The sequence below is a fragment of the Stylophora pistillata genome, chromosome 2, assembly GCF_964205215.1.
Source record: "Stylophora pistillata chromosome 2, jaStyPist1.2, whole genome shotgun sequence".
NCBI lineage: Eukaryota > Metazoa > Cnidaria > Anthozoa > Scleractinia > Pocilloporidae > Stylophora > Stylophora pistillata.
The window spans coordinates 37,578,382-37,602,852 of NC_142520.1; the positions used below are offsets into that span (position 1 = coordinate 37,578,382).

General features: G+C 39.0%; 1 protein-coding gene across 3 annotated transcripts; it reads left to right on the plus strand.

Annotated features, from left to right (window-relative positions):
• On the plus strand, positions 1 to 24,233 carry LOC111329422 (dual specificity tyrosine-phosphorylation-regulated kinase 4). 3 transcript variants are annotated; one of them, XM_088751153.1, is made up of 23 exons: positions 1 to 363; positions 566 to 665; positions 5,261 to 5,331; positions 6,929 to 6,986; positions 7,718 to 7,774; positions 8,406 to 8,435; positions 8,770 to 8,835; positions 14,530 to 14,591; positions 14,945 to 15,021; positions 15,456 to 15,587; positions 17,281 to 17,449; positions 17,669 to 17,723; positions 17,845 to 17,897; positions 18,333 to 18,365; positions 18,577 to 18,642; positions 19,296 to 19,368; positions 19,523 to 19,604; positions 20,069 to 20,119; positions 20,458 to 20,579; positions 20,944 to 21,004; positions 21,507 to 21,636; positions 22,003 to 22,063; positions 22,719 to 24,233. In XM_088751153.1, exons 1-23 carry the CDS (start codon positions 338 to 340, stop codon positions 23,133 to 23,135), a joined length of 2,052 nt encoding a protein of 683 aa, XP_088607279.1. In that variant the 5' UTR covers positions 1 to 337; the 3' UTR covers positions 23,136 to 24,233. The 3 variants fall into 3 exon arrangements, with proteins under 3 accessions (XP_088607279.1, XP_088607280.1, XP_088607281.1); XM_088751154.1 differs by lacking the exons at positions 1 to 363; positions 566 to 665 and adding an exon at positions 3,561 to 3,719; XM_088751155.1 differs by lacking the exons at positions 1 to 363; positions 566 to 665; positions 5,261 to 5,331; ... (2 more) ...; positions 8,406 to 8,435; positions 8,770 to 8,835 and adding an exon at positions 10,041 to 10,525.
• Positions 24,234 to 24,471: the final 238 nt, after the last annotated feature.

A 24,471-nucleotide genomic window follows, 5' to 3' on the forward strand; every position in this document is an offset into this window, starting at 1 on the left:
AAGGTGTCTGATTGAAGAGAAAAGTGATTTACTCGCTGCTTAAGCGCGCGTGGCTCTTCATTTCTTAGTTGTCAAGGTGATATTTGACAACTGAGGTGACAGAGAGTGTCCGGCACGCGCGGGTTTTTAACGTGCGCTTCGAAAAAATCGCTAGTTGATCGGGGTATATTCAAGCAGAACTCTTCATTCTGAATCGTAAGCTAAGGGATACCATTGAAAGGAGCTGGCTGATGCTTTATGAAGTCTCCACGTGCCTACAGAGGAAAATTTTACAGTTGCTTTTGCACGCTTTGGTGCCTCGTAAAGCTCGAAGAAAGTACATATCGAAGATGGAAGAATGAGTGGCCTTCCTTCTGAGAGAAAGTAAGCAGTTCCCATATTGTAACTTCTGCTTTGTTTGGCTGAATATTATTTTCATTTCAAGCTGTTGTTGTTGAGTAAATATTTTAGGTTCGTGTGGTCTTTGTTTACACATTAGGCACCGTGAGTGACGAGATACGACTTATTATTGAAAAGTGGAAGCGTTGTACTTGAGACGATGACAGGGTGTTTTATTTCTCTTCAGGCTATCGATGGGGAAAGAAGAGCGTTCAAAAGACAGAAAACAGCATCTACTTCCTTTCTTGAAGCAAACAGGATCGAAGAAATCCATAAACCTCACACAGGTAATAAACTTTGACAGCTACAATTTCAGCTTTCCAAGTTTCTGTAGTGTCTGCAGTCCTAGCGATTTTGAGCCTGGATGAAGTCCCTAATCTTGTCTTGTTCGCACTATATATTTTTTACGCAATTATTTGGAAGGTTAGCATTGCCTTAAGTTTTGGAGTTGAATGCAGATTCTTAGACGATATTTAATATACGTAATTCGGCCGGTTGAATTTAATAACACGTGTGTAATACACGATGTCCAGCCGTGTCGATTTAAGGAAAACACTCGACGATAGACTGTATGAAAAACTGTAACTCATCACAAATCAATTATAACACGAAGGTTTAAACCGATTGAAAGTCGTAACATCGGCCTTAAAATTACAATAAATTACTGACAATTAATCCTCATTGTTTATCATCGGAAATCTGATACTGGTCATCGAAAAATGGGATAAATTCAGATTTGACAATAGCAATTTCTCTTGCGCAAAAACGCATCAGTTCCTATTAGACATAACGTCGTAATTTTGGTGATAAAACTAGGGCACGGATTCGAATGTGCAAAGGAAGGTTGTAAAACTGATTATCAAACAATTCGATGCCTCTTTTTCTCACCATCCACGGTTGTACCACTACAATTGGGGAAAAGATAATTTTTATTTTAGCTGCGCGCATATGCATGTTTACATAATTTCGTGTGACGGGCCGTCACTAGCACTTCATGCTTCGTTTCATTAACAACAAATAGTTATTTGAAATTCGAATCTTTGTCTCACCTGCTACTAGTTAAATTATTTATTTTATTGGACAGCATTTTTTTTCTTCAGGTAAGAAAAGGCACGGATTATTGAATGAAACAGTGAAACTATATCTTGGTTGAAAAATGTTAACTTGATTTAATGTATACAGTCTGAAAAAAAGAGCTACGATAATTTCTTGCTGAGAACAAACCAAAGGAGTTTAGTTTTATTCCTGTGAAAAACAACTAGCTCAAGGTTAGTTATAGTATTTTGTTTAGTAAATTAACAACGCTTTCTAAATGTTCGACATTTTTTCTCACTGATACGGAAAATATTAAAGTATAATCTCAGAACTACTGTTAACTGAGATATGGTTAGAAGACCTACATGTTAGAATTAAATGTTTCTTAGATTAAGAATTCCTTTTTTCGTTGTTGTCATGGTCTGAAAATCATTAACATAAACTTTCAACTGGCAAAAAAATATTGTTACTCTTAGCGATTGGTCGCAGCCTTAAAGTTTTTAAAACCTAGGAAACCAATTATTTATAATTTATTTACGCACATGCTTTGACAGTTTGGAAATAATTTGAACTGTTGGTCTCTTCCTTGAATGATAGCCTCTAAAATAAGTCTTTGTTTTGACTTTAACTTATCCTTTTTTAGTATTCTTATTAATCCTTTGTGCTTTAACTGGTTTAAAATTCATCATGATTGCCGTGGAAGTATTATCATCATTGATATTGAAGGCCAGTATTGTTTTTAGTAGATAATGATCCTGGGCTGGTTACTAAGCAACTGCAATAATGAATGTCAATCGGTTCTCCGTTATTGTAATTATAAACCTCCACAGTTATAAATAGAAACATGCTCAACACAAGCCTTCAACGATATTCAAAAGTTTTGATCATTATTGTTAAAGTGGAATGAAATATCTACAATTTCTACTTTTTCTATCCATCGATTGATATATGATTCCAATTTGACTGGTAGCTTTTGATTAATTATAATTAAAAATGTTAGATAACTTTATAGGTTGTACGTATGATGCACGATCCTCGCAGTAGATAGGGCTATTTAAGCAATAGTGAAAATCAGACCTGAAAAAAATCAGGCCTGTACGGGACTCAAACCACTGACCTCTGCAATACTAGTGCAGCGCTCTACCAATTGAGCTAACAAGCCAACTGGGAGCAGGCCGTTAAGTTGATTCATAATAAACCTGTGAAAGTGATAAATGAGATACAATGAATATATGAATATCATATATTTTGAACTGCGGTATTAGATACATATAATGCATCATACGTATCTAAGAGGATTTGATATTAGAGGATTTGATGCATCATACATATCTAATACCGCAGTTCAAAATATATGATCTTCATATATTCATTGTATCTCATTTATAGGTTGTTGTGGACCTTTCATTGTTTTTCACTCTAGCACAACCCAAACTGTTGTCTAATTTATTTATTTACTTAGATAATAAAACTTACTCTTTATACATTAAGTGTCCTATGGATTCACCACTGTATGATTTAGTATAACACTGATGTGTTCATTCTAATGAAGTTTGAATTAAAATTTGTTCAAGGAATTAATGCTAATCCATCTCTCAGACCAATTACTTGTAAGACAGACTGGGGAGATATTGTGTTGTTTTTTTTTTTTTTTCAGCGTCTTTATTAAAATTTTTATGTTAGTTTTTTTTTTTTTTTAGTACAGTTGACATTTACCTCTGTTGTAAAATTACACCCACCAGCGGGTTAATAGACCATGTCATGAGTTGAACAAATATCTGTGAGAGTAATAATGTCACAGACTTTTGTGAATGGTTTTAACACAAGATCCAAAATTGAAATTAAATAATTACTGTGTGTGATGTATTGTTTAAATTTATAAAAACATACACATGTTGAGTTGAAGGAAAGTAATTTAAAACAAAGTCGTGAGTTTTTCTTCTAAGTCCTTTTTTTTTTTTATACACTAGATGTATGTAGTTTATAAACTGTCATCGATAATGTATTAATTAAAATGGCAATATAAATTCTAGTGCTTGTGTTTAGTTTTCTAACCATTATTTTAATTTACAGTTGTGAAACCTCAACATAATGAGACATGCATGCAAAATTTCCACTAACATTCTTATGAATTTTTTATGAGGTCCAGTGTTTTTGAAAACTAAAATCTAACAAAATTCACAGACAGCTTTTTAAAAAGGCTCTTCTGATGAAGGAATAACATTATGGGGTCTGCTGTAATTCTTAAGCGCAAAGCGTATCATAGTTCATCAGAAGGGACCAGTAGCAATATTGATAGCAGTGTGGTGAGTTGCCAAATTGAGGAATTTCATGTTGAAAGTTTGTCACAGCAAGCACTCAATACAGATATTATGTTCTTTAAACTTTTCTTTACCTGCAGACTAAAGGAAATATACAGCAACATTTGGCCCAGATTCACTGAAACTAGATAAAGTTAATTGAATGTTTAAATTTCAGGGGTGGAAAACATGTATTTGGTAGTATTTTTAAAATAAATTTTGATGAAGGACAGAGAATATTTTAGAAAATCATGCTGGTTTGCAAAAATTCCAAATGATGAAACTCTTTCATCAAATTGAAATAAGATGTCATCTTCAGTAAATTATTAGTTGTGCTGTATATATTTTTTTTGAGTCTATAATGGTGTTGAAATGAAGAAGAATTTTTCTATCGTAGCAAACCCAGAAGTGTAAAGTTTATTTATTTATAGCTAAACTATTGTACCTAGTATGTAAATGCATTTGCACTCAGTTTTAGAATGTTTGGCATGAAGAGATAAGAGCATTGACTTAATTCACAGAAACTACATAAAATTAATAATTGGTGCGATTGTGATGTGTACAGGTCTGCTGGTTGAGTCACAGAGATGAAAAGTTGGAATGACTGCAAATGTATATTAATTAGCAAGGAGGAAATAATTGCAGAAGGGGCAGCTGAGAACAACTCATTCTCAATATTTAAATTCAAATTCTATACACCATCTGCTAAACATGTCCTGTAACTTTAGCGCTGAGAATTTGGTGTTAAATCAAATTGTACTTGCCAACTGATATGTTTCTTCTCAACAATTTTCTGCCTGAAACTGTATTGAAAGTGTGAAGATAAATTTCAGTTTGGTCACCCCTGAGAATGGAAGTGCAAAGTTCCTTCTAACACTTGTAATGCCACACTTTTGAGAGGAATAATACCATGGAATATACCAAGAGTCAGTTGTAATTCTTCTTATTACACAACTCGGGAAGTCAGAGGGCCAATAACTAAAATCAACCAATCAAAATGCTCTATTGCCGGTCAATATTCTCTCAGTATTGGACTGGGCACTGTCCCGAATGGTCCCAAATGATACCGCACTTGTGTCCCTTTGAGCTTTAGTCGTGTAATAAATCTCTTATTAACCAAGCTTGCTCGGGACCGTACTGGAAGAATATCGGCCCTCTGTCTTTTTTTGTACAGACCAAATGCAGGGAGGTCTGTACTGTCAAGACCTCGGGCCGACATTCTCCCAGTACGGCCCTCATGCTTGGTTAATAAGATATATGTATACTGAAAACTCTGATAATCAGCCTTTAATTGGTGGATGTTTATGCAATTGAAAATAATGTGACTGTTGAGAGGGATATATTATGATACACCAGGAGAAAGTATTAAATGACTATTTTAAACTGTGCAACAGAAAATTCAGTGGCCAACACAAAAAATGCAACATACAAGCAATACTAGTAGCCATTTCACGCTAGAGAAACTACCATGACTTAGCTCCAGCATGCTGTGTAAGTCGGGTAACTCCATGCAGTGCTAACGTTTACTTTACTTTAATGACTTTCAGAGTCCAGATCAGAGTAATCATCGCTCAGGAAATGCCCACCCAAGTAGTACATTTGGTAATGGATATCTAAGGTAATTGATGCATGCATCTCTACTCTACCCAAATATCTCATGGTCTTTGGGAGGGTAGGGAAGGGCATAAGTCAACTCTAGGGGATAATTCAGGATGAAAAATATTCATTTCAGGGCTCAACACTAAATTTTCAACTTACTAGCCAAGTGGCTAGTGTCACGACAGTTTCAGTTTGTTCACTAGCCAAACTGGCTGGTGGAAATCAAAAGCCACTTGCCAAAAACTGAATTTCTACTAGTCCAGTGGTATAGCTAAGAATATGGCCTGCTGATTGAGGAAGCCATTCAGCTGGTTGTGTCTAGTCATTTGCAACATCTTGTCTGCAGGGCTACCAAGCTTTGAGTTTACAAAATGGTCAGTGATCCGAAACAGAGAGAGACACTAAAAAATTTATTTTACAGCACCTCATTCCACCATTAATACTTCTGCAGCCTAGACGTAGTTCAGTATTTTTTTTCACCTTTTTGTTTTCAAACGGCAAGGTTTTTTTTTCCTTAAACTGTTAAAAATCAAGACTTGTCTGTCGAGTGATTACCAGTGAAAATCAGCCGGCAACTGCCATATTCTCAGCTGGCGAATTTCCCTGGCCGCCTGCCAGCACTTGAGGACAACCTTGCTAGTCTGTGGCTATTTGGCTACTATTAGTGTTACGCCCAGCATTGTATGAACCTGAATTGCAACCTCAGTCACATTTATTGTAAACCCCTTCACTCCAACATTACTTTCCTTATTCGCCATACTGTTCTCTCTACTGGCAAGGAGAATTTATCTAACAATCAAAGCTTGTTAGGCTCATGATCTAATGTTGAATGATTGGCTCAGCAGTTTTACTGCTTGGAGAAATTACATCTTGGTCACTCCAAGGGTTTAATGGGTAAATGAACTTGGTTTCTCTAAAGCTCGAGTTAAGTAAGAGGACATGTATTTCTTTTGCTACTGTTCTTGGATGAGAAGTCACAAGTCTTTTCCCAAGAGTTGGAGAAAAGGAAGTGTTGTTGAGGTAATCAGTGCATCTGTGGTCTAAACTCTTAGTGTTAAGCACATACTTGCCATTTTTTAAAATTGCCACTCAGTGACCCAAATGAAATGATGTTCCTTGTTTCCAACTTTCAGGGATTGTGAGTGGGAGGGGGTGTTCAAAGTGTGGTAAACCTTCCCTAAGGTGTCCAGCTTCATTGCCAAGTACTTTTTGATAAGTACTTTCACTAAACAGCCATACCATGGCAAATTTCTCTAATTGAACCGTAGTTGTTGAGTGTCAGCTTGTAAGACTGCAATCTAAGGGAAGACCTGTATGGCTTTAAACTCTTTCACTCCCTTTAAGTGACCAAGACAGAATTTCTCTTTACAATGCTCATACAGTATCAAGACAACAAGTGATGAGAATAAAGAAAAGTATCAACTAGTGGATTATTAGTTGATCAGATACCAAGTTCTCTAAAGGAACATCATAAGGATTGTATGACAGGCAGTAGGGGAGAATTATACTGATGGGATCTCCGGAGTGATAGGGTTTACTCCTTAGAGTGCAAAGCATCTAATTTATCTGTTCAGTATCGCAGATGAACCAAGACTCTCTAACTTGTTATTTTACAGCAAGAATGAACTCATTCTCAAGTACACTGAAGGAAAGCCCCTTTTGCAAGGACAGCAGGTATTTATGCACTGTGGTCCGCACATGTATTTCCATTACACTTCTATAACGTTTAAAAAATAGCCTTGTTTTCAAAGGTTACATATTAGCTTCAGGTATGAATTGTAAAATACACAGCTGACATTAAAAATAGGCAATGATTAGCCAAGAAAGAAAAAAACTTTGTTTTAAAATGAAGAAGATTAGAGAAACTTTAGATAAAAGAAGTCCAAGGAAATGAGCCTTTTAAACGTATCTTCACTTAACATACGCTTTATAAAAAATTGAATTGCACCTGAAGTGTAGAACTCTTCATCTTTCCTTTGTCCCTTTGTTGCATAATGTGTTGTTCTTGTGTTTTATTTTAATTAACCTTGACTTGGATTCAGACCGACCTTGTATTTAATTATCAAAAAACCCTGTTTATATGTTCAGTGCCCTTGCATTTTTCAGGGATTCCCTTACCACTCTGCGATGCATTAAATATCAAAATTTATAACTGTATATCACATGTTTATTGTAGCAGCGTAGATCTTCTTGCGTTGGATGCTCATTTAGAAACATAAGGTGACAATATGCGTGGACATTAAAAATATATTTCAATGCTAAAAAAAAAAAATCACTCATTGAATTTTGTGGTCAGAAAAATACGTCTGCTACACTTTCGTGGATGTACTGTATAATGCAATAGGAGATATAGTTTACGTTCTCATTCTAATACTTTTTTTTTTGTCTCTTACGATTACCTTAAGAGGGTTACAAGTATTTTTCCAGGAACTTTACCACAGCTTGGACCAGATAGACATCAGGTGATATAACTCTCGATGCAGCCTCATTTCTAGGGTCTTTTTTCTTCCTTCTCTGCAAAATCTAGAACCAAAACTACAAATTTTCCTTATCAACCTCACTTGAGACTAGTGTTCTTCAGTTTGCGCCCGTCGGCTCCATTTATCAACAACAAAAGTTTACACACACACACACACACACACACACACACACAAAACAAGTAGCAACAGCAACAATAAAGACAACAGAAATTTAAATCATTTAGAACACTTTGGTCTGATTGTTAAGACAAAGTTCAGCCATCGTTTAACAGAACTGCGTTCTTAACCATCTCCAATTGAACTGCACCTTTTATCCAAACATTTATTCTTGTGATTAGTGTCCAGAGGACCGAAAGCTTACAGTGGAAGAATTTTTTAAATAAAATCAACCCTGTTATAGAAAAAACCTAAGACCCAGTCTGCTTGTATGAAATCGGGTTAGGGTTAGACCTCTTGTAAATAACCGGCCCTTTTTGTCGAGATCGATAAGGACTACATTTCTTTGTGTGATGTTAAAGAGAAGTTTTTGCTTCTAATTGAAGAAAACTTGAGACAAGCTAACCATTTGCTATAACATTGCCATGTTCCCTTACTTCTTTTGCTATGTTTGCAGGCAGGCGACCATGCTTCCAAAGAGGGAAAGGTAAGTATTTTGGACGCGTAAAATACTCCGATCTCATAGGAATCAAGAGATATACAAAGGAGATGTAGAAAACGCCAATTACAAATGTTTTATAGGGTAGATATGACTTGATAAACCAAAACAAAAAACTGAAGAAAAACGGAAACAGACGTGAGAGAATACATGCTAATTTACCGACCACACACACACACACACACACACACACTCTCTCTCTCTCTCTCACTCTCTCACTCTCTCACTCTCTCACTCTCTCTCTCTCAACAGTGTGGAGAATATGCATACTGATGTCAGGGTGTTTAAAAGTTAAATATTCACTCTTTCTTTTAATATCCAGAAGTTCTCTGATCAACTGCCGCAATTGTTAAACCAGCAGAACATTCTCAAAACTTCAAATAAACAGGTGAGTGAAGGCCAAGAGATGTATCTTAGAAGGGAAATATTTTAACTGAGTTAAATGTCCATTTTGATGGTTTGCTCTTGGACTTCAGTCAAGTTTATTGATATTTCTCCGAGCCCGCGATTTCGTCAGCGTGTTCGTTTTTTCATTATGTCATGGGTAAGTGACGTCTTTCATTATGCTGCCAATCACGTGCGATCTTTCAGAGATATATCATGACGAGAATTAATGATTGAATGGAAGAAAAAGAAGAGCATATGGAAAAAAAAATATAAAGAAAAGATTTAGAAAATGTAGCAAGTTTGGTTAATCTATTTTGGATGGTTTCTACCGTAGAATTTTCGCTCATATTTGTGCGTAGACGTCGCATTTTATCTTGGTAATTGGAGATTCGCTGGTCGAAGACAATGTTCTGTAGGAGCGGTGACACCTCTTTAAAACTTCGAAGAGGTCTTTTCAAGTGCAAGTCTAATTAAAAGTGGCACAGCTTTATACTGGGTCGATTTTCTGAAACCTCGGAAATGAGCATGTGTCATGTGTTCATCATCGTGCGCCGATAGAATGCTACCATGCAATTCTTTTGTACCTAAAGTACATTACATTTTCGTAGAGACCGTTAAAAGACAGGAAAACTTGAAACAGCTGCCTGTCTGGAGAATTGAAATGTGAAAATCAGTAAAACAAGGAGAGTTATTTATTTCGCAAACGATTATTTAGCCTGAGAAGAACGTTTAACTTGTCGATCTGATTAGGCTTTTATCGATGTTGCCCTCGAAGTGTTTTATTTGCCAGTTGTGGTGTTTCTAGCGTGTATAGCCATTGTTTATGACGTTTCTTAGTTTACGAAATTTCTAATGACTTGCTAATGACACTACGTCGTTAAGTGCGATATTTTCAGCGCCCAGTAATTGCAAACTCATGCGGGGTGCTAAATGAAACCTTTTTTTTTTTTTTCGAACTTACGCGTCCGACGTAAACGAATTTTAATGCTTCAGCTGAATCGGTCGAACTTGAAATGAGATGGTGTTTTTTTTTTTAATCGCACTGTGTTGGGTTAATTTTTTTCCGAATTTCAATCAATTGTTCGATGTATTTCAATGGGTTTCGAGTATGAGCACTTCAGTGGGTTTCAGTCGAAAAGACGCCGATGAAACAGGTGGAAATTTCCTCGCTTGTTCCATTTGCTCCTCGCAAAGTTGAATAATTTATTACATCAAGCTACCCAGCAATCTCATCACCGTGGCAACATGTTTTTTCGCCTAGAAGGGACAGATGTAAGCTGAGCTGTTTTCGCTTGTACACGCTGTTTTATTTCTTCTTCTGCTAATCATTTGAAACTCAAGCTGGGGTTCGGATTGTACGCAATAACAAAATTATTCATTTATACTCGCCGAAAAAGGCTACTCGTCGTGCGCTTAGATTTCTATTCGATCTTCATTCAAGAGCCTTCTATCACGCGTGTCTCGTAGACCGAGCACAAGACAGACCTCCCTGTAGGTCGCTTTTCCAGCGCGCGGTCTTGCTGTCATCAACGTAGACGTGTTGTTACTTCATCATGGTGAAACAAGGACAGAAACCCGGCCAAAAGACAGGCATTTCAATTCAGAATACAAGTACACTAACTCGTGGACACATGAAAATTCGAGTTTTCACGGGCCTAGCGGGATCTCTTCAGTCTGTACATCGAAAGAAGGTTGTATGAGTTCAAAATGTTTCACCTTTCATGTATTTTTTCCCCAGAACCCAGCGCATTATTCAGTTTTCCTTGTTTTAGCAGTTTTTTTTTTTTAGGACAGATTCGTGGTGGTTTATGTCAAATTGCGCTTAATCTGTTGGTTTTTAGGCCGCAATAATTTCATGAATTTGTTTTCCCGGCATACGAGAAGTGCTTGATGAATTTGATGAAGTAAATAATTCAGCAAATATTTAATTTGAAGAAGAAAATAAATCGTTTGCCAAATTTCAGTGCTCCGGTCCGGCCCATTCAAAAACATTCTTTGGAAGAAAAATTTTTAGTGAAGTAAGTATTTCCTAGTTATAGATTTTCAGGTGTTGTTAAAAGCCTTTTTTTACAGAAAATTTATGAGCACTCGGTGAGATGTCTTCTGAAGATTAAACTAAATCTGGTCCCCATCATTAATTCTTTTTTTCTTCTACTCTGATAGAGTATTCAGATTCATTTCCCAAAAACATTTTCAAGGGTTTGACGGTAATAAAATTTTCATTGAACTATCACAAAAAAAAAAATCCTTGAATATGTAAGACTCATAACCCGACGGGAAAATTATCTAAATAATTTATTCTTGAACCTAGAGGAAATTGGTATTTTAATTTAGAGCCATCGATCGCAGTAAATTCGACTACGTTTTCAATGCGTCGCCAGAGATTTTCTGTAACCATTGAAGAACGAGACTAGAAATTTTGACAAGTTGAAAAGTGTCACGTTTTTTGTTTATTTCCATTCTTATAATCGTGGTTATCATCAGTTATTCTTCGACGTGGAATTTTCTTTGCTTTTTTCGTTTTCATCTGTTCCCTTTCTCTTGTGTTGCGTGAGATTGTTTCTTTCCTTTTGTATTTTCCAGTTTACATTTAGATCTTTCCCTTGCTACCCGTTCTTTCAGGTAAAGATAATTCGCCCACCTTTCAAATCCAATCTTACTTTTCATCGTTTTCAATCAAAACAGATACCAAGATTTCCAAGATATTACTTTCTCGGTGCAGGCAACTATTGAGAACAGCTGCTTCGAGACTAAGATAACGCTGGTAGTTGACGCACACATATTTAAGGCTCTCGGCAAATTTAAGTTTCTTGTTATTTTTAAGATATGCGCTATCTACAGCCACCATAACCTTCTCTCGTAAGACACGCATTTGAGAAAATCAAACTAAGGCTCGATGTTTTTACTTCTTTGAGTTTTTATGTAGTAAAGGTTAATTTATTAAATCTGTCGGACCTCCAGTCTGCGGGACAAATAAATTCGAATGGTGTAATTCCTTAGCAAATTTCGTTATAATTGTAAAATCAGGCAAGAATTGTCAACATCGCAAAGGCTCTGAAAAGTAATGAATTTTCATTCTGTCGGTTATTTTTAACTGAGACTCCAGAGGTCAGGTCATCGAAAGGAAGCCACGACATTACAAATTTAGTTTCTTCTTTATTTTCATTAAGGAAAAATTTAGTTTGTTGAAGGAGAAAAAGGCATAACTTATGATAATCTCCTTTTGTAACTCGGCCAGTGTTCAAGTAAACAAACAGAGGAGAACAACAGACCTTTAGATTTGTAAAGAAAATATTTTCTTTAGAAGTAATATGGGAGACACATAGTTTGCTGGAAGATTACGAACTGAACGCAAATATTGGAACAGGATATTTGCATGCGAATCTGTGTCGAAATCGAAATCCACATCTGAAAAGAAATACTTGTAAGATGCGGAGTTAGTCTGCATTTTAGGGGTGTTTCTTTCTATTTTATATCAAACATCCGTTTGGAAACAAGTTCCTAGTTTGGCTAGTGGCGATCAAAGCACCTTATTGAATTTACTCTCAACCAGATGTTCGTATTTCTCTGAGAGATTTTCATCGACAATGACTGCTGAAAGTACTTCCTGAGGCAGTTAAGTCTAGGAATCTTTTTTCGGTCGCTGTAGAATTACGAAATTACGTTGAAGACTAATTATGTTTCCGATGTGTACGTTTCCGGGGTATTTAGAGTACATCAGGTTGTTATGGCGACTAAATTTTTATTGAGACAAATTGCGCGGGGCTCCCAACTAAAAGTCGCAGCATGGAAGTCGCCTAAGGAACTGCCCGTGTCCCTTTAGAAACAGGTTTCCTCCAGTTCCACTTTAACTTCCCTAACAGGTTCTTGATCATAGCCGGGGAGAGAAGGGGGAAATATGGAGTAGAAGCTGGGGTAAAAGAGGATGGGGGGGGTTCATAGCTGGGGAGAGAGGGGGTAGGGGTGTCATAGCTGGGGAGAGAAAGAGGAAGTGGGGTCATTGCTTGGGGGGGGAAGAGGGGAGGGGGTCATAGCTAGGGAGAGAAAGGGGAGATGTGGAGTAGAAGCTGGGGTAAAAGAGGACAAGGGGGGTTCATAGCTGGGGAGAGAGAGGGTAGGGGTGTCATAGCTGGGGAGAGAAAGGGGAAGTGGGGTCGTTGCTAGGGGGGAAGGGGGGTCATAGCTGGGGAGAGAGAGGGGAGGGGGTCATAGCTGGGGAGAGAGAGAGGGGAGGGGGTCATAGCTGGGGAGAGAGGGGAGGGGGTCATAGCTGGGGAGAGAGAGGGGAGGGGGTCATGGCTGGGGAGAGAAAGGGGAATAATAATAATAATTTAATAATAATTTATTTCTTATAGAGCGCTATTTAGGGGCCGACCATTTAACTTTTGAGGGGGGATGGGTGATTTCTGGTCATCAGGAAATTCTCTTTCTAGCAATCTGCTGTGCAGGATATTTTTTTCCGATTTTTAGGTACATGTTTTATGTTACATTTGGGCTGCATGCAATTTTTTTCTTCCAACAAGCGCTTGCAGGAAATTTTTTCAAAATCACCCACCCCCCCCTCTCAAAAGTTAAATGGTCAGCTCCTTACAATGACAGATCAACAGCGCTTTACACTCAATGTATAAACCCACCCATCCCACCCCAGGGGAGGACATCCATCACACAGTAATCTCGTGTGTGGGAAATTAATGTCTCCTACCCCCAACCCTGCAGGAGACGGGACCTCCATTTATTCGTCCCTATCCGAGAAGACTAGAATATTTAACCATTTCTTGATGTTATAGAAAGGTAGCATATTCTTCTCGATTATTTTAAGACCTTGAGTGTTGGTCCGGCCGGGCCTCGGACCCTCGACCTCCCGCACAACAGTCTAGCGCACCATCCATTGGGCTAACTGGGCGGCGGTACAGTTAAGGGGAAGTGGGGTCATTGCTGGGAGGGAAAGAGGGGAGGGGGGTCATAGCTGGGGAGAGAAAGGGAAAGTGGGGTCATTGCTGGGAGGGAAAGAGGGGAGGGGGGTCATAGCTGGGGAGAGAAAGGGAAAGTGGGGTCATTGCTGGGAGGGAAAGAGGGGAGGGGGGTCATAGCTGGGGAGAAAAAGGGAAAGTGGGGTCATTGCTGGGAGGGAAAGAGGGGAGGGGGTCATAGCTGGGGAGAGAAAGGGAAAGTGGGGTCATTGCTGGGGGGGAAGAGTGGAGGGGGGTCATAGCTGGGGAGAGAAAGGGAAAGTGGGGTCATTGCTGGGGGGGAAGAGTGGAGGGGGTCATAGCTGGGTGGAGAAAGGGGAAGTGGGGTCATTGCTGGGGGGAAGGGGAGAGGGGTCATAGTTGAGGAGAAAAGGGGGAAGTGGGATCATTGCTGGGGAGAGAGATGGTAGGGGAGTCATAGCTGGGCAGAAAGAGGGGAGGGGGTCATAGCTGAGGGGAGGGAGGTTATAGCTGGGGAGAGAGAGGGAAGGGGAGGTGGATTCAAGAGCGCGCATTATCACCCCTTTTTCAAGAAGTGATAAATCACAGTCAGTAATTTGGCTTCCCCTACCCCTCACAGCTTTATTAGAAATGGTGTCGAGTCCGTGCTTTGTCAGACCAAGATACAGTAAAGTGTTTTTGGCTTAATGTGTAGTTATACCCGGTATTAATGGTCAATAAAAACCGCTGACGAATATCTTCCTTTGAATTGACTATCATTGCAGGCGCAGAATCTAAACCTAAGTGATTTTAGTAAACAAGGATCCAAGAGACACTCCACTCTCATGTAGGGAATAGTATAGTTAGTGTATTAAAGCTATTCGCTAAATTATTGTTTGGACGCACTCTAGTAGGTACTGACTATTAGATAACTGTTTTTCAAAGATCAATCCAAGAACCTAGTATCCAACCTCGTTTCCAGGGTCTCTCGCCTTCCCGCTCTATGGGGCGGGAAGAGGAGAGACCCTGGGAACGAGGTTACCTAGTATGTTGGTCAAAAGCTATTATAAAAGACGCATTCAATATTGTGCCCAGACGCTCAAATGAAATATGTATTAGAACTGTTGTAAACATTTCTCGCGCAAGAGGTTTGGTGTTAGGGTTAGGTTGACGATGTTTGTTCATGTGTTTTGCTTCTAGAACGAACAGCGAGAATGAAACTTTTACCCGTGTTCGCCGAGACCCTAACGGGCACAAACTTCCTATGTCACCCAGCGGTAAGATTCTATGCTCTGTTTACTTACGATCAAGCGCTCTTTTTCTTTTGAGTGAGAGCTTAAGTTCAACCTAAAAACGAACGCCTGATCGCAGAGTACGTTTTGTCAATTGCATATTTCCTTTCTTAAAAGGAAATATAAACATTTATAACATAACCAAAGGAAAGCACACACTCTGATTGATCAATTCAGTGTCCAGAATTTGATTTTACGCTGATGACGCGGACAAATGCAAAGACTAGTTTCTGCGCGCTTGTTTTTGTGATCACGTAAGATTTGTCAAATAAAAGGAACTTTATGGGTACAATGTAGCAATATTATGTTATGAAACAAATGGTATGCTGTGGTTTTTATCCATTTGTTCATGTTGATGCGTTAATTGATAAAACGAGAGCTTAATTACAGATACGTCAATTTTTAAACTTAATTCTCAGTTGCCATCAAAAACTACGGGGATAAGATGTCCACATTCGAGCAGTCAGAAATACTAGATTTCCCAGACGTTTGGTTTCTTGGTTTGGAGGCGAAGAAGATCGAAGGTGTACCAGGCGCTCCGCAGAATAACGGTAAGCCTTTCACAATGCCCCTTAAAATGGCATTCTGTCGAAAGTGCAGAGTGTGATTCACGCCGTATAGAATCTTCGGATTTGAGCGTTTCGCAACCTGAGTAATGAGTTTGTATGAACAGAAAAAAAAATCATTTTAACAATGGAGGGGACACCTCAGGTCCCTTCCTGCTCCCCCCCCCCCCCCCCAACGATAGCTAATCCCAAGCACAAAACACCAGGTTCTACCCACATAGCATCCATAATAGCATACTGCATAATGTAACCAAGCCATTGAAACACTTAGATAAGAAATAACGAAACAAACCAACTAGTGAAGCTCTGGTGAACTCGTGGATATACTGCGCAGAATGTAATCAAAACATACAATGCTTGCGCTAAAAGCTAGTGGTCATTCCCGCAAGAGTCTTCCCCAATTGATACGATAACAATTGGTCCGTCCTCTTTAGTGATGCATGCTTTACCTAGAGCCGTGCTAACGCCACGGAATTTGCCGATTGAATCCCCACATCACTTGTTCCCGTGCTAAGCAAATCCACGAGTTAAGACGAGCCACGCCACAAGACGAAAAAAATCTTTCTATATTTCTGTACCGAGCTCAAAACTTACCGTTTTTCTTGTTCTTTACAAAACGTGACGCTATCGACATTGCCGATCCCAGCAGTATGCAGGACGCGTGTTATAAGTGAACTTCCTAATGGGCCTTGCTCACCATAGAGTCTTTGTGGCTCGGTGGTAGACAGGGTTCGTGCTACTCCTTAAACTCCTTGAAAACTCCTAAGAAATAAATTAAATAAAAATTCTTAAAAACTCCTTGAATTTTTTACTTAAATACGCATTAAATGTGAAAAAATATATTGGAAACAATAAAAGAGAAAAAATATAGAATGTTATCTGGTTCAAGAGCGCCTTGGGGAAAAAAAATGTGCCGCCATTATTGCAAACAAACGCTTTTTTCATAGCAAAAATGACTCCTTTGAAGTCAAATTTAAGTCCTTAAATACTCCTTAAAAAGTCCTTAAATTTAACTCTGAAATTCCTGCACGAACCCTGGGTAGAGTATCGGAGAGCGGAATCCGAAGGACTGAGCTTAGATAGATAGATAGTTTATTAGAATATGGAACATGGCAGTCCGTAGACTGAATTGCGTTACAATTACTTAGAACTAGGAATAAATGAATTCCAAATACAAATTGAAATTATAATAAAACCGTAAATGCGATTCCTCATGAGGACTCTTCCTTCGATTCCTCATGGGTACTCCTCCTTCGATTCCTCATGGGGACTCCTCCTTCGATTCCTCATGGGGACTCCTCCTTCGATTCCTCATGGGGACTCCTCCTTCGATTCCTCATGGGGACTCCTCCTTCGATTCCTCATGGGGACTCCTCCTTCGATTCCTCATGGGGACTCCTCCTTCGATTGCTCATGGGGACTCCTCCTTTGATTCCTCATGGGGACTCCTCCTTCGATTGCTCATGGGGACTCCTCCTTTGATTCCTCATGGGGACTCCTACTTCGATTCCTCCATCGATTGCTCATGGGGACTCCTCCTTCGATTCCTCATGGAGACTCAGAAGTTTTTCTTTGTCCCACGCTCTTGACAAGACGAAAAATGAACATCTTTTCTATACCGGCCGCCGGATAGTTGGGAAGATTAAGGCGGATTTTATCTGTGAAAACTATTTCTTAGGTTACGATGACGAGAGTGGCAGTTACCTGAAAGCCTTACACGATCACCTTGTGTACAGATATGAAGTGCTTGAGGTCCTGGGGAAAGGTTCCTTTGGTCAGGTGGTGAAAGCCTTGGATCACAAGACAGGACAACACGTTGCTGTTAAAATAATACGCAATAAGAAGAGGTATGACAGTCAAAGAAGCATTTGTTTGATACCACTCGTTTTCCCGCCCTTTTGTGCTTTTGCCGCTGAGGACTGCAGGCTTAGGTACTTTTTTTTTTAAAGTGTTTTTTTAAAGTGTTAACCATCATCACATATCGTACCTTTTTGTAATCTAGTAGCCGCCCTTGTCAAGAAAACCCACATCCCTTTAGTCATTATAAGCACTTCTGTGTTTTGCAGATTTCACCAACAAGCTCTAGTTGAGGTTAAAATTCTGGAACACTTGCTTAAAAAGGTCAGTATGATCACGGAACGGATCTTCGTCAATCTACCAAGTTAAAAACTAAAGTTACGCATTAGAAACTTGAAACCATTCATTTTTCCCACTTTGTTTTCCATTTATTTTTTTTTCGCAGGATAAAGAAAACAACTACAATCTTATACACATGATAGACTATTTCTACTTTAGGTAAGTGCGCATGCAGCTCTTTCATACCTAAGGCTGATTTCATTCTCGACTGAGAGGCGTCTTCCCGTCCTCGTATCATTTTTAGATCTAAAATATCAATTCTCTACACTGCTGGCCATACATATCGTATAATTTGAGCTGTGAGAATTTGATACTTTATAAAGCACTATCCCCCAGTTGATATATTTTTTTCTCCTCACCTGTCAGGTTGAGTAGGCATGAATATTTTAAGGAGAAATTGATTTTGGTTTTTGAAGTGGAGTAGCAATGCCCCCTTATTATTTCTGAGGAGAGCTGGGGTGGTGTGGGGCTAGGACTCGGCTCGGCTCGCCTCGGCTCGCCTCGGCTCGCCTCGGGTGAGGCTCGAGTGGGGTGAGGCACTTGGCCCGAAATTTTTTTTACCTTTCTAAAATAGTGACTTGTTTTTCTTTCTAGGAATCACTTGTGCATTAGCTTTGAACTCATGGGGTAAGTTTCTAGTTTCAGTAACCTTTGATTTGTTTCCTCGTTCTGGCTCAGAATTACGGCCTACTTCTAATTTCGAAACAGCGCGAACCCTGTAACCGTGCGATGTGAATTAAGCCGTAGCGTTGACGTTCTACGTTTAAGCCAGGTTCAGTCTCTTGGTACATATTTAACTTCTCGCCTCACCGATGTACTTTGTAAATCAATTTTGCAGAATGAATTTATATGAATTGATAAAGAAAAACAATTTCCAAGGATTTAGTCTTGCTTTGATAAGAAGGTGAGCTATATTTATCACTGCTACAATGAATATATGAAGTTCATATATTTTGAACTGCGGTTGTAGATACGTATGATGCACGATCCTCGCAGTAGAGAGCGCTATTTATGCAATAGCAAAAATCGGACCTGAAAAAAATCAGGCCTGTACGGGATTCGAACCACTGACCTCTGCGATACTAGTGCAGCGCTCTACCAATTGAGCTAACAAGCCAACTGGTAGAGCGCTGTACTAGTATCGCAGAGGTCAGTGGTTCGAATCCCGTACAGGCCTGATTTTTTTCAGGTCTGATTTTCGCTATTGCATAAATAGCGCTCTCTACAGCGAGGATCGTGCATCATACGTATTTATCACTGCGTTTTACAAAATGATTTTATGATTGATGACCTACCGTGTATGATTCTATTATTTCATGTGCTCTTTACAGTTCTAATTCTCAATTCACGTTTTGTATCTTATATTGCACTTAAATAGTTTACTTTGCAAATGTCACAAAGTGCATTTCGCATTTTGTATTCAGCATCTAGCATATTGCTTTTCGCTCATCTCATTTTCCTTTTTCCAGTTCGCTCTTTGCCTGTATCAAAGTCTAAAATGGTGTATTAGTATTGATGTTGTGATTTTTATGCTGAACGTTTTCTTTTTCCTTTCAGGTTTGCTTATTCCTTGCTTCAATGCTTAAGAGTTTTGGACAAGGAAAAGATTATTCATTGCGATTTAAAACCGGTAATTCATCCAATGTTGTAAGAAGCATAATGTTTGGCGTGCAGTTAGAGTACTACGCCAAGGCTTTGAAACAAAATTCAGTGCGATGGCCTGTCTCTTCACTGATATTGCAGTTGAATTTTCTCCACTGATACTTTTTTTTTATTATTTGTAGGAAAATATTTTGCTACGACAAAGAGGGCAAAGTTCCATTAAAGTAATAGACTTTGGTTCGAGTTGCTACGAGCATCAAAGAGGTAAAGATGAGACGAAGATATTTAATATCTGTTGGGAGTTTTTTTGTGAGAATTCAAACCATTCTCGGTTCCCATTCCTGGGAAGGTAACTTCACCAAATGAGCTGAAGAGATTTCGTGGGTTAGCTATGCCATACCTCAGATTTATATGTGAGATGCATCTTACGGAAGTAACTTTAGCTCTATCAAAGAAAATTAGTATTTTGGCTGTAGTTTATCCAGCTTTGGTCGTCACTTTGCTTCGGGTTCAAAACTTTATTTCCATCCAATCAACGGAGAGGTTACATTTTAATTGACCAATCGCAATTGGTGATTCTCCCTCGGTGGGTGCGCGCATTGAACGGGTTGTAAAACTTTAGTGGAAAAACGAGAACCTCTTTAATGATAAATCTTTAAAAAGTTATTTTTTCCTTTCATCTTGCACATTAATTAAACGCTGTTTTGTTTGTTCACCTTTTTTTACAGTGTACACATACATACAAAGTCGTTTCTATCGTTCACCAGAGGTCATTTTAGGTGAGCTGAAAACGTTATTCTCCTTTACGGTAAAGTTTCTTTAGGCGAGTCTCATTGAACTAATGCAATCTCTTCATTCACTCATTTTGGCCTTGGTGATTACTTTGATGGTTGTTTTTCACCATGTTCATCGAAATACGCGCGACTGATATTTTTTTATTAAGTAGGTATTTCAAAAATAGATTACAGTTGTGTATCCACTTCTTAAAAGCAAGATCACAAGCTACCTTCCTCTCCCACTTCGGATTCCGAACAGCTCGATGGGGAATCGAATACGTTACTTACTCAGCAGCGTTGATTCATCGCCGCTTACTTCGTTGTTCGTTTCATGTCTTCAGGTATTCCTTACAATATGGCGATTGATATGTGGAGTTTTGGGTGTATTCTTGTTGAACTTTACACTGGCTATCCTCTGTTTCCCGGCGAAAATGAAGTGGAACAGCTAGCATGTATAATGGAGGTGACATTTTTTTTTTTTTTTTTTTTATTTCGCTAAAGGTCGCGTTTTGAGAAAACCTAGAACTCTTCTTTCTGGTTACATCAGTCCTTTGTGATCAGCGTGTAATTTCTCCGTTCAATTTCCATGAAAAATCCAACAAAAACGGATGAGAATCGCTAACCTTATTAGTTAGAGGATCGTATCTTGTTTTAACACTCAGTTCTCTCTACTAATTATGAACTAAATGTGCAGTGGGTGGTTAGGAGAATTGCTGTTCAGATCGTACCTAAGTGAGCCACAGTACTGTCTTTCTTCTACATTTATTCCAATCTAAGCGAATTTTCAACGTTGGAAGTTTTTCTATTTACGTGTTTGATTTTCATAGATTTTAGGCAAACCGCCACCAAACGTATTGGAGCCAGCTTCGAGAAGAAGGATCTTCTTCGGTTAGTCTTTCAGTCCTTTAGTATGTAGGTCTGTCATTTGATTGCTGATGTGTCCTGCATTAATTCGCAGTCGACCTTGTGTTTAATAATAAACTTAATGACAACCTGGTGCTGAAGGGGGGGGGGCGGGAGGGGAGGGAAGTGGTGGGGGGAGGAGGGGATGGCGGTGATCTGCATTGAACTGGCATCTCACCATGTTGGGATACTAATTCATCGCAGATCACCCTCATCCCTTCCTCCCCCTTCACCCCCTCTCCCCCCACCCCCGTCCCCCTTCAGCACCAGTTTGTTATTGTATGTGCCATGGAAACTTTTTAAGAGTTTGAAGCGCCTGTGATAAATTCTACACCTTTCTCAGCGGTCTCCTTGTCCACCACTATTAAGACTGACGCGTTCCCTGATATAATTTCTTGCTAAGATTTTGTACCTCTCGGTTGCCTATAAAATTCGTGAAGGCACAGCCACTGTTTTTGTTAAGCTTGCGTCCTGTTTTGATCTTTAGATTCCAAAGGAAACCCACGCAGCATGACGAACTCCAAAGGAAAGAAACGCCAAGTGAATGGCAAAGAACTTGGTGCAGCTCTGAAGACAAACGACGCGCTGTTCGTGGACTTTATTAGAGGCTGCTTAGAGTCAGAATAGTTTTATTTATTTCATCACAGTCCACTTCAAATGCTCTGTTATGTTTTCAAAAGTCACCAGTTTCAAATCGTTTTCATAAATCTCCGTTTTGATCAGCGTTCTTACTTTTCAACTCCAGAAACGATGCGTTTCCAAAATACTCCTCCTTTGAAACAATTTGCAAAGCTTTCGTTTAAAATTTGCGGCGTTTTCGAACAGTTTAGTGAGCAGGATAGGCGAGAACGCACCAAATTTCTGCGTTTTCAAACAGAAACGCGTTTGTGTGGATAGGATCCAAAATTCTTACGGGTGCTGGCGTCTTTATTTCATATCTGTAAATGACCATGCCATTGAAAAGGTTTTTTTTTTTTTTCTAGATGGGATCCAGCAGCTCGTTTGACTCCTGACGAAGCTATCCAGCATGAATGGATACAAGAGGTAAGGACGCTTATGAACCCCTCCCTAAGAAGCTCTCGATTGTTTAACAAATTCTCCTTCTCAGTGCCAAAGGAAATATATATAGAACAATATGGAGAATATGCATACTGATGTTAGGGTGTAAAGGGTCAGAGATCAAGCCTCCCTTCTGACGAATATTGATTAAGTTAAACCTTGTTACATAATGCCGATATGGTGTTGTGGGCAAATGATTGCGTCCGGGTGGTCGCGAGGGGAATGGGAAGCAAGGAAGCGTTCCTCGCTCGATTCCGCGTAGAAAAGTACTAGCCAGCGAAATCCTGCTACCCCGTGCGGGTCATGTTTGGTTCTAATCGTGCTCTGTCATATCCTTTTGCGAAATTCGTTCTTTTCGTGTTTTCTGATGTTTTATACCACTACAAGAACTAGTTTGATCGTATGAGGCCTACTAGAATACGCTCGCTGAGGACGGGAAGTCCTGAGGACTCGAAAGAGCCTGCCGCGAGAAAGCGCGCGTGTCTTACCTTGCGTGCGCCGTTCTAAATCACTCTCAGCAAATTTAATCGAGTTCTCACTACGCAGATAACAATAACTTAACAATTAACAGATACAATAACTCTACTTGCTTTAGTGTTTTTCCTCTGTTTTGTTTGTTTATTCTATCGTACTTTTCCAGGGACGTCAAAGACATCGCGGGACATCTCGCCTCACTTCCCGACAGAAGGCCGCTGCGGATGCACTCAACCCTACAGAGACAATTCCAAAAGGACCTACCACAATTCCTGCAGAGCCAAGCAAAGGACACGCTGAAGCTAGCTTGACGAAACGGAGCGCGCGAACGCGGGAAAGATTACAGCCAATCGGAGCAGACGCCTCGCATACTGCTCACCATGACAAGAAAAATAATATCACCAAACAGGCGGAGTCTGGGACCGAGACAAAAGGAGCAGGGGTACCGCTGACTAAGAGAATCACTTCAGAGGTCGTGAAGGAGAAACCTGGCACAGCGAGTAAAGCGAATGATATTGAAGGAGAGAGAACTGATGAAACGACTGTAGCTGAAGGAGGACAATTCTTACCTCCTATTAAATGAATGAATTGATTTAAATCGCTTCAACGAGAAGGGATATACCTTAACTTTTAACTGCAATACCACATTCGATGCATCGAAATTGAATTTGACTCGCGAGCTGCGAATTCTTCACCTACCGAGTTTTGTCATTGGAACTGATTTTTATTCGGTGTTCTTTTGATTTTTTTCTTTCTTAAATTAAACTATTATTTTCTGTCTGTGAATTTAGTTTTCCTCCTTTACACTGCTATTATTTTAAACAAACAGAGCGCAGGTTATGAAATACACCGGTTTTGATATATGGAATGTGGTGAGAGTACAACATTGTTTCCTATTTTCCTACAACGGGTTTAATTAGATCTCGTATAGAAGAAAATTCCTCATTTTGAAAGGATACTGATCAAAATTTTGTCAAAGAATTAATCGTTCGTAAATTGTACTTCGGATTGTTACACCCGCAGGAAACATTTTACCTCATTCGCCATTGACATTGTAAAGTAAGCAAAGGTTTCGTAACAAAAAGTTCAGAACATGTACATAAGTTTAACAACAAAAGAAGCGGTATTCATAATTTTTTTTTTTTTAACTTGATTATTGGAATCTTTCTACGATTGAGAGATGAGAAAATACTTTCGAGGAGAGAAGACGCTTTTTTTGCTCAGACCAGAAAAAAATCTTAAACCAATGTGGACAGAGATGTATAAGTGTCTTAAACAAAAAAGAAATTGTCGCCGTTTGGAGTTTTACAGAGTGAAATTATTTATGTTGTCTTTTAATTGAAAGACGAAAAATATTGTACATTTAATTTTGATATACGAGTGCTTGGATATTTAATTCACGAGAGGTGTTTTAATATATTTGATGAATTGTGTTAATATATTTTTATACATTATTTATTGAGAGAAACAAAGTCAGAGTGATTATTTAAGTGTGGTATAAAAATGGCGTGCTGCGAATAAACGTGGTTATTTACTAAGCTCGAAAACCATTGAAATGTTTGGGATACAGTGGAACATTTTTTGGGAGACGGGGTAAGGAAATCTATGGGGGTCCGTTCTGGTCAAAATTATATTAATTATTTTGACTAATACAGAATTAATAAAACTTTTTGTTCAGTTATTTTTGTGGTGTCTTATAAATAATTATATCCACTCTTCGAATTGTTTTTACCTATTTGACATCTTATTTTTTACTTCTTTTAAGTCTGGAATTAATTTTACCTGTCATTGCGGGCTGAGGGGAATCCCATACACCATTGCTCACCCTCATACAATATGGCGGCTGGTGCATGTGGAGCGATTCCCAGAAGGATGAAATTATCAGAATTGCAGAAAGTGCAATAGAAACTATAACTCAA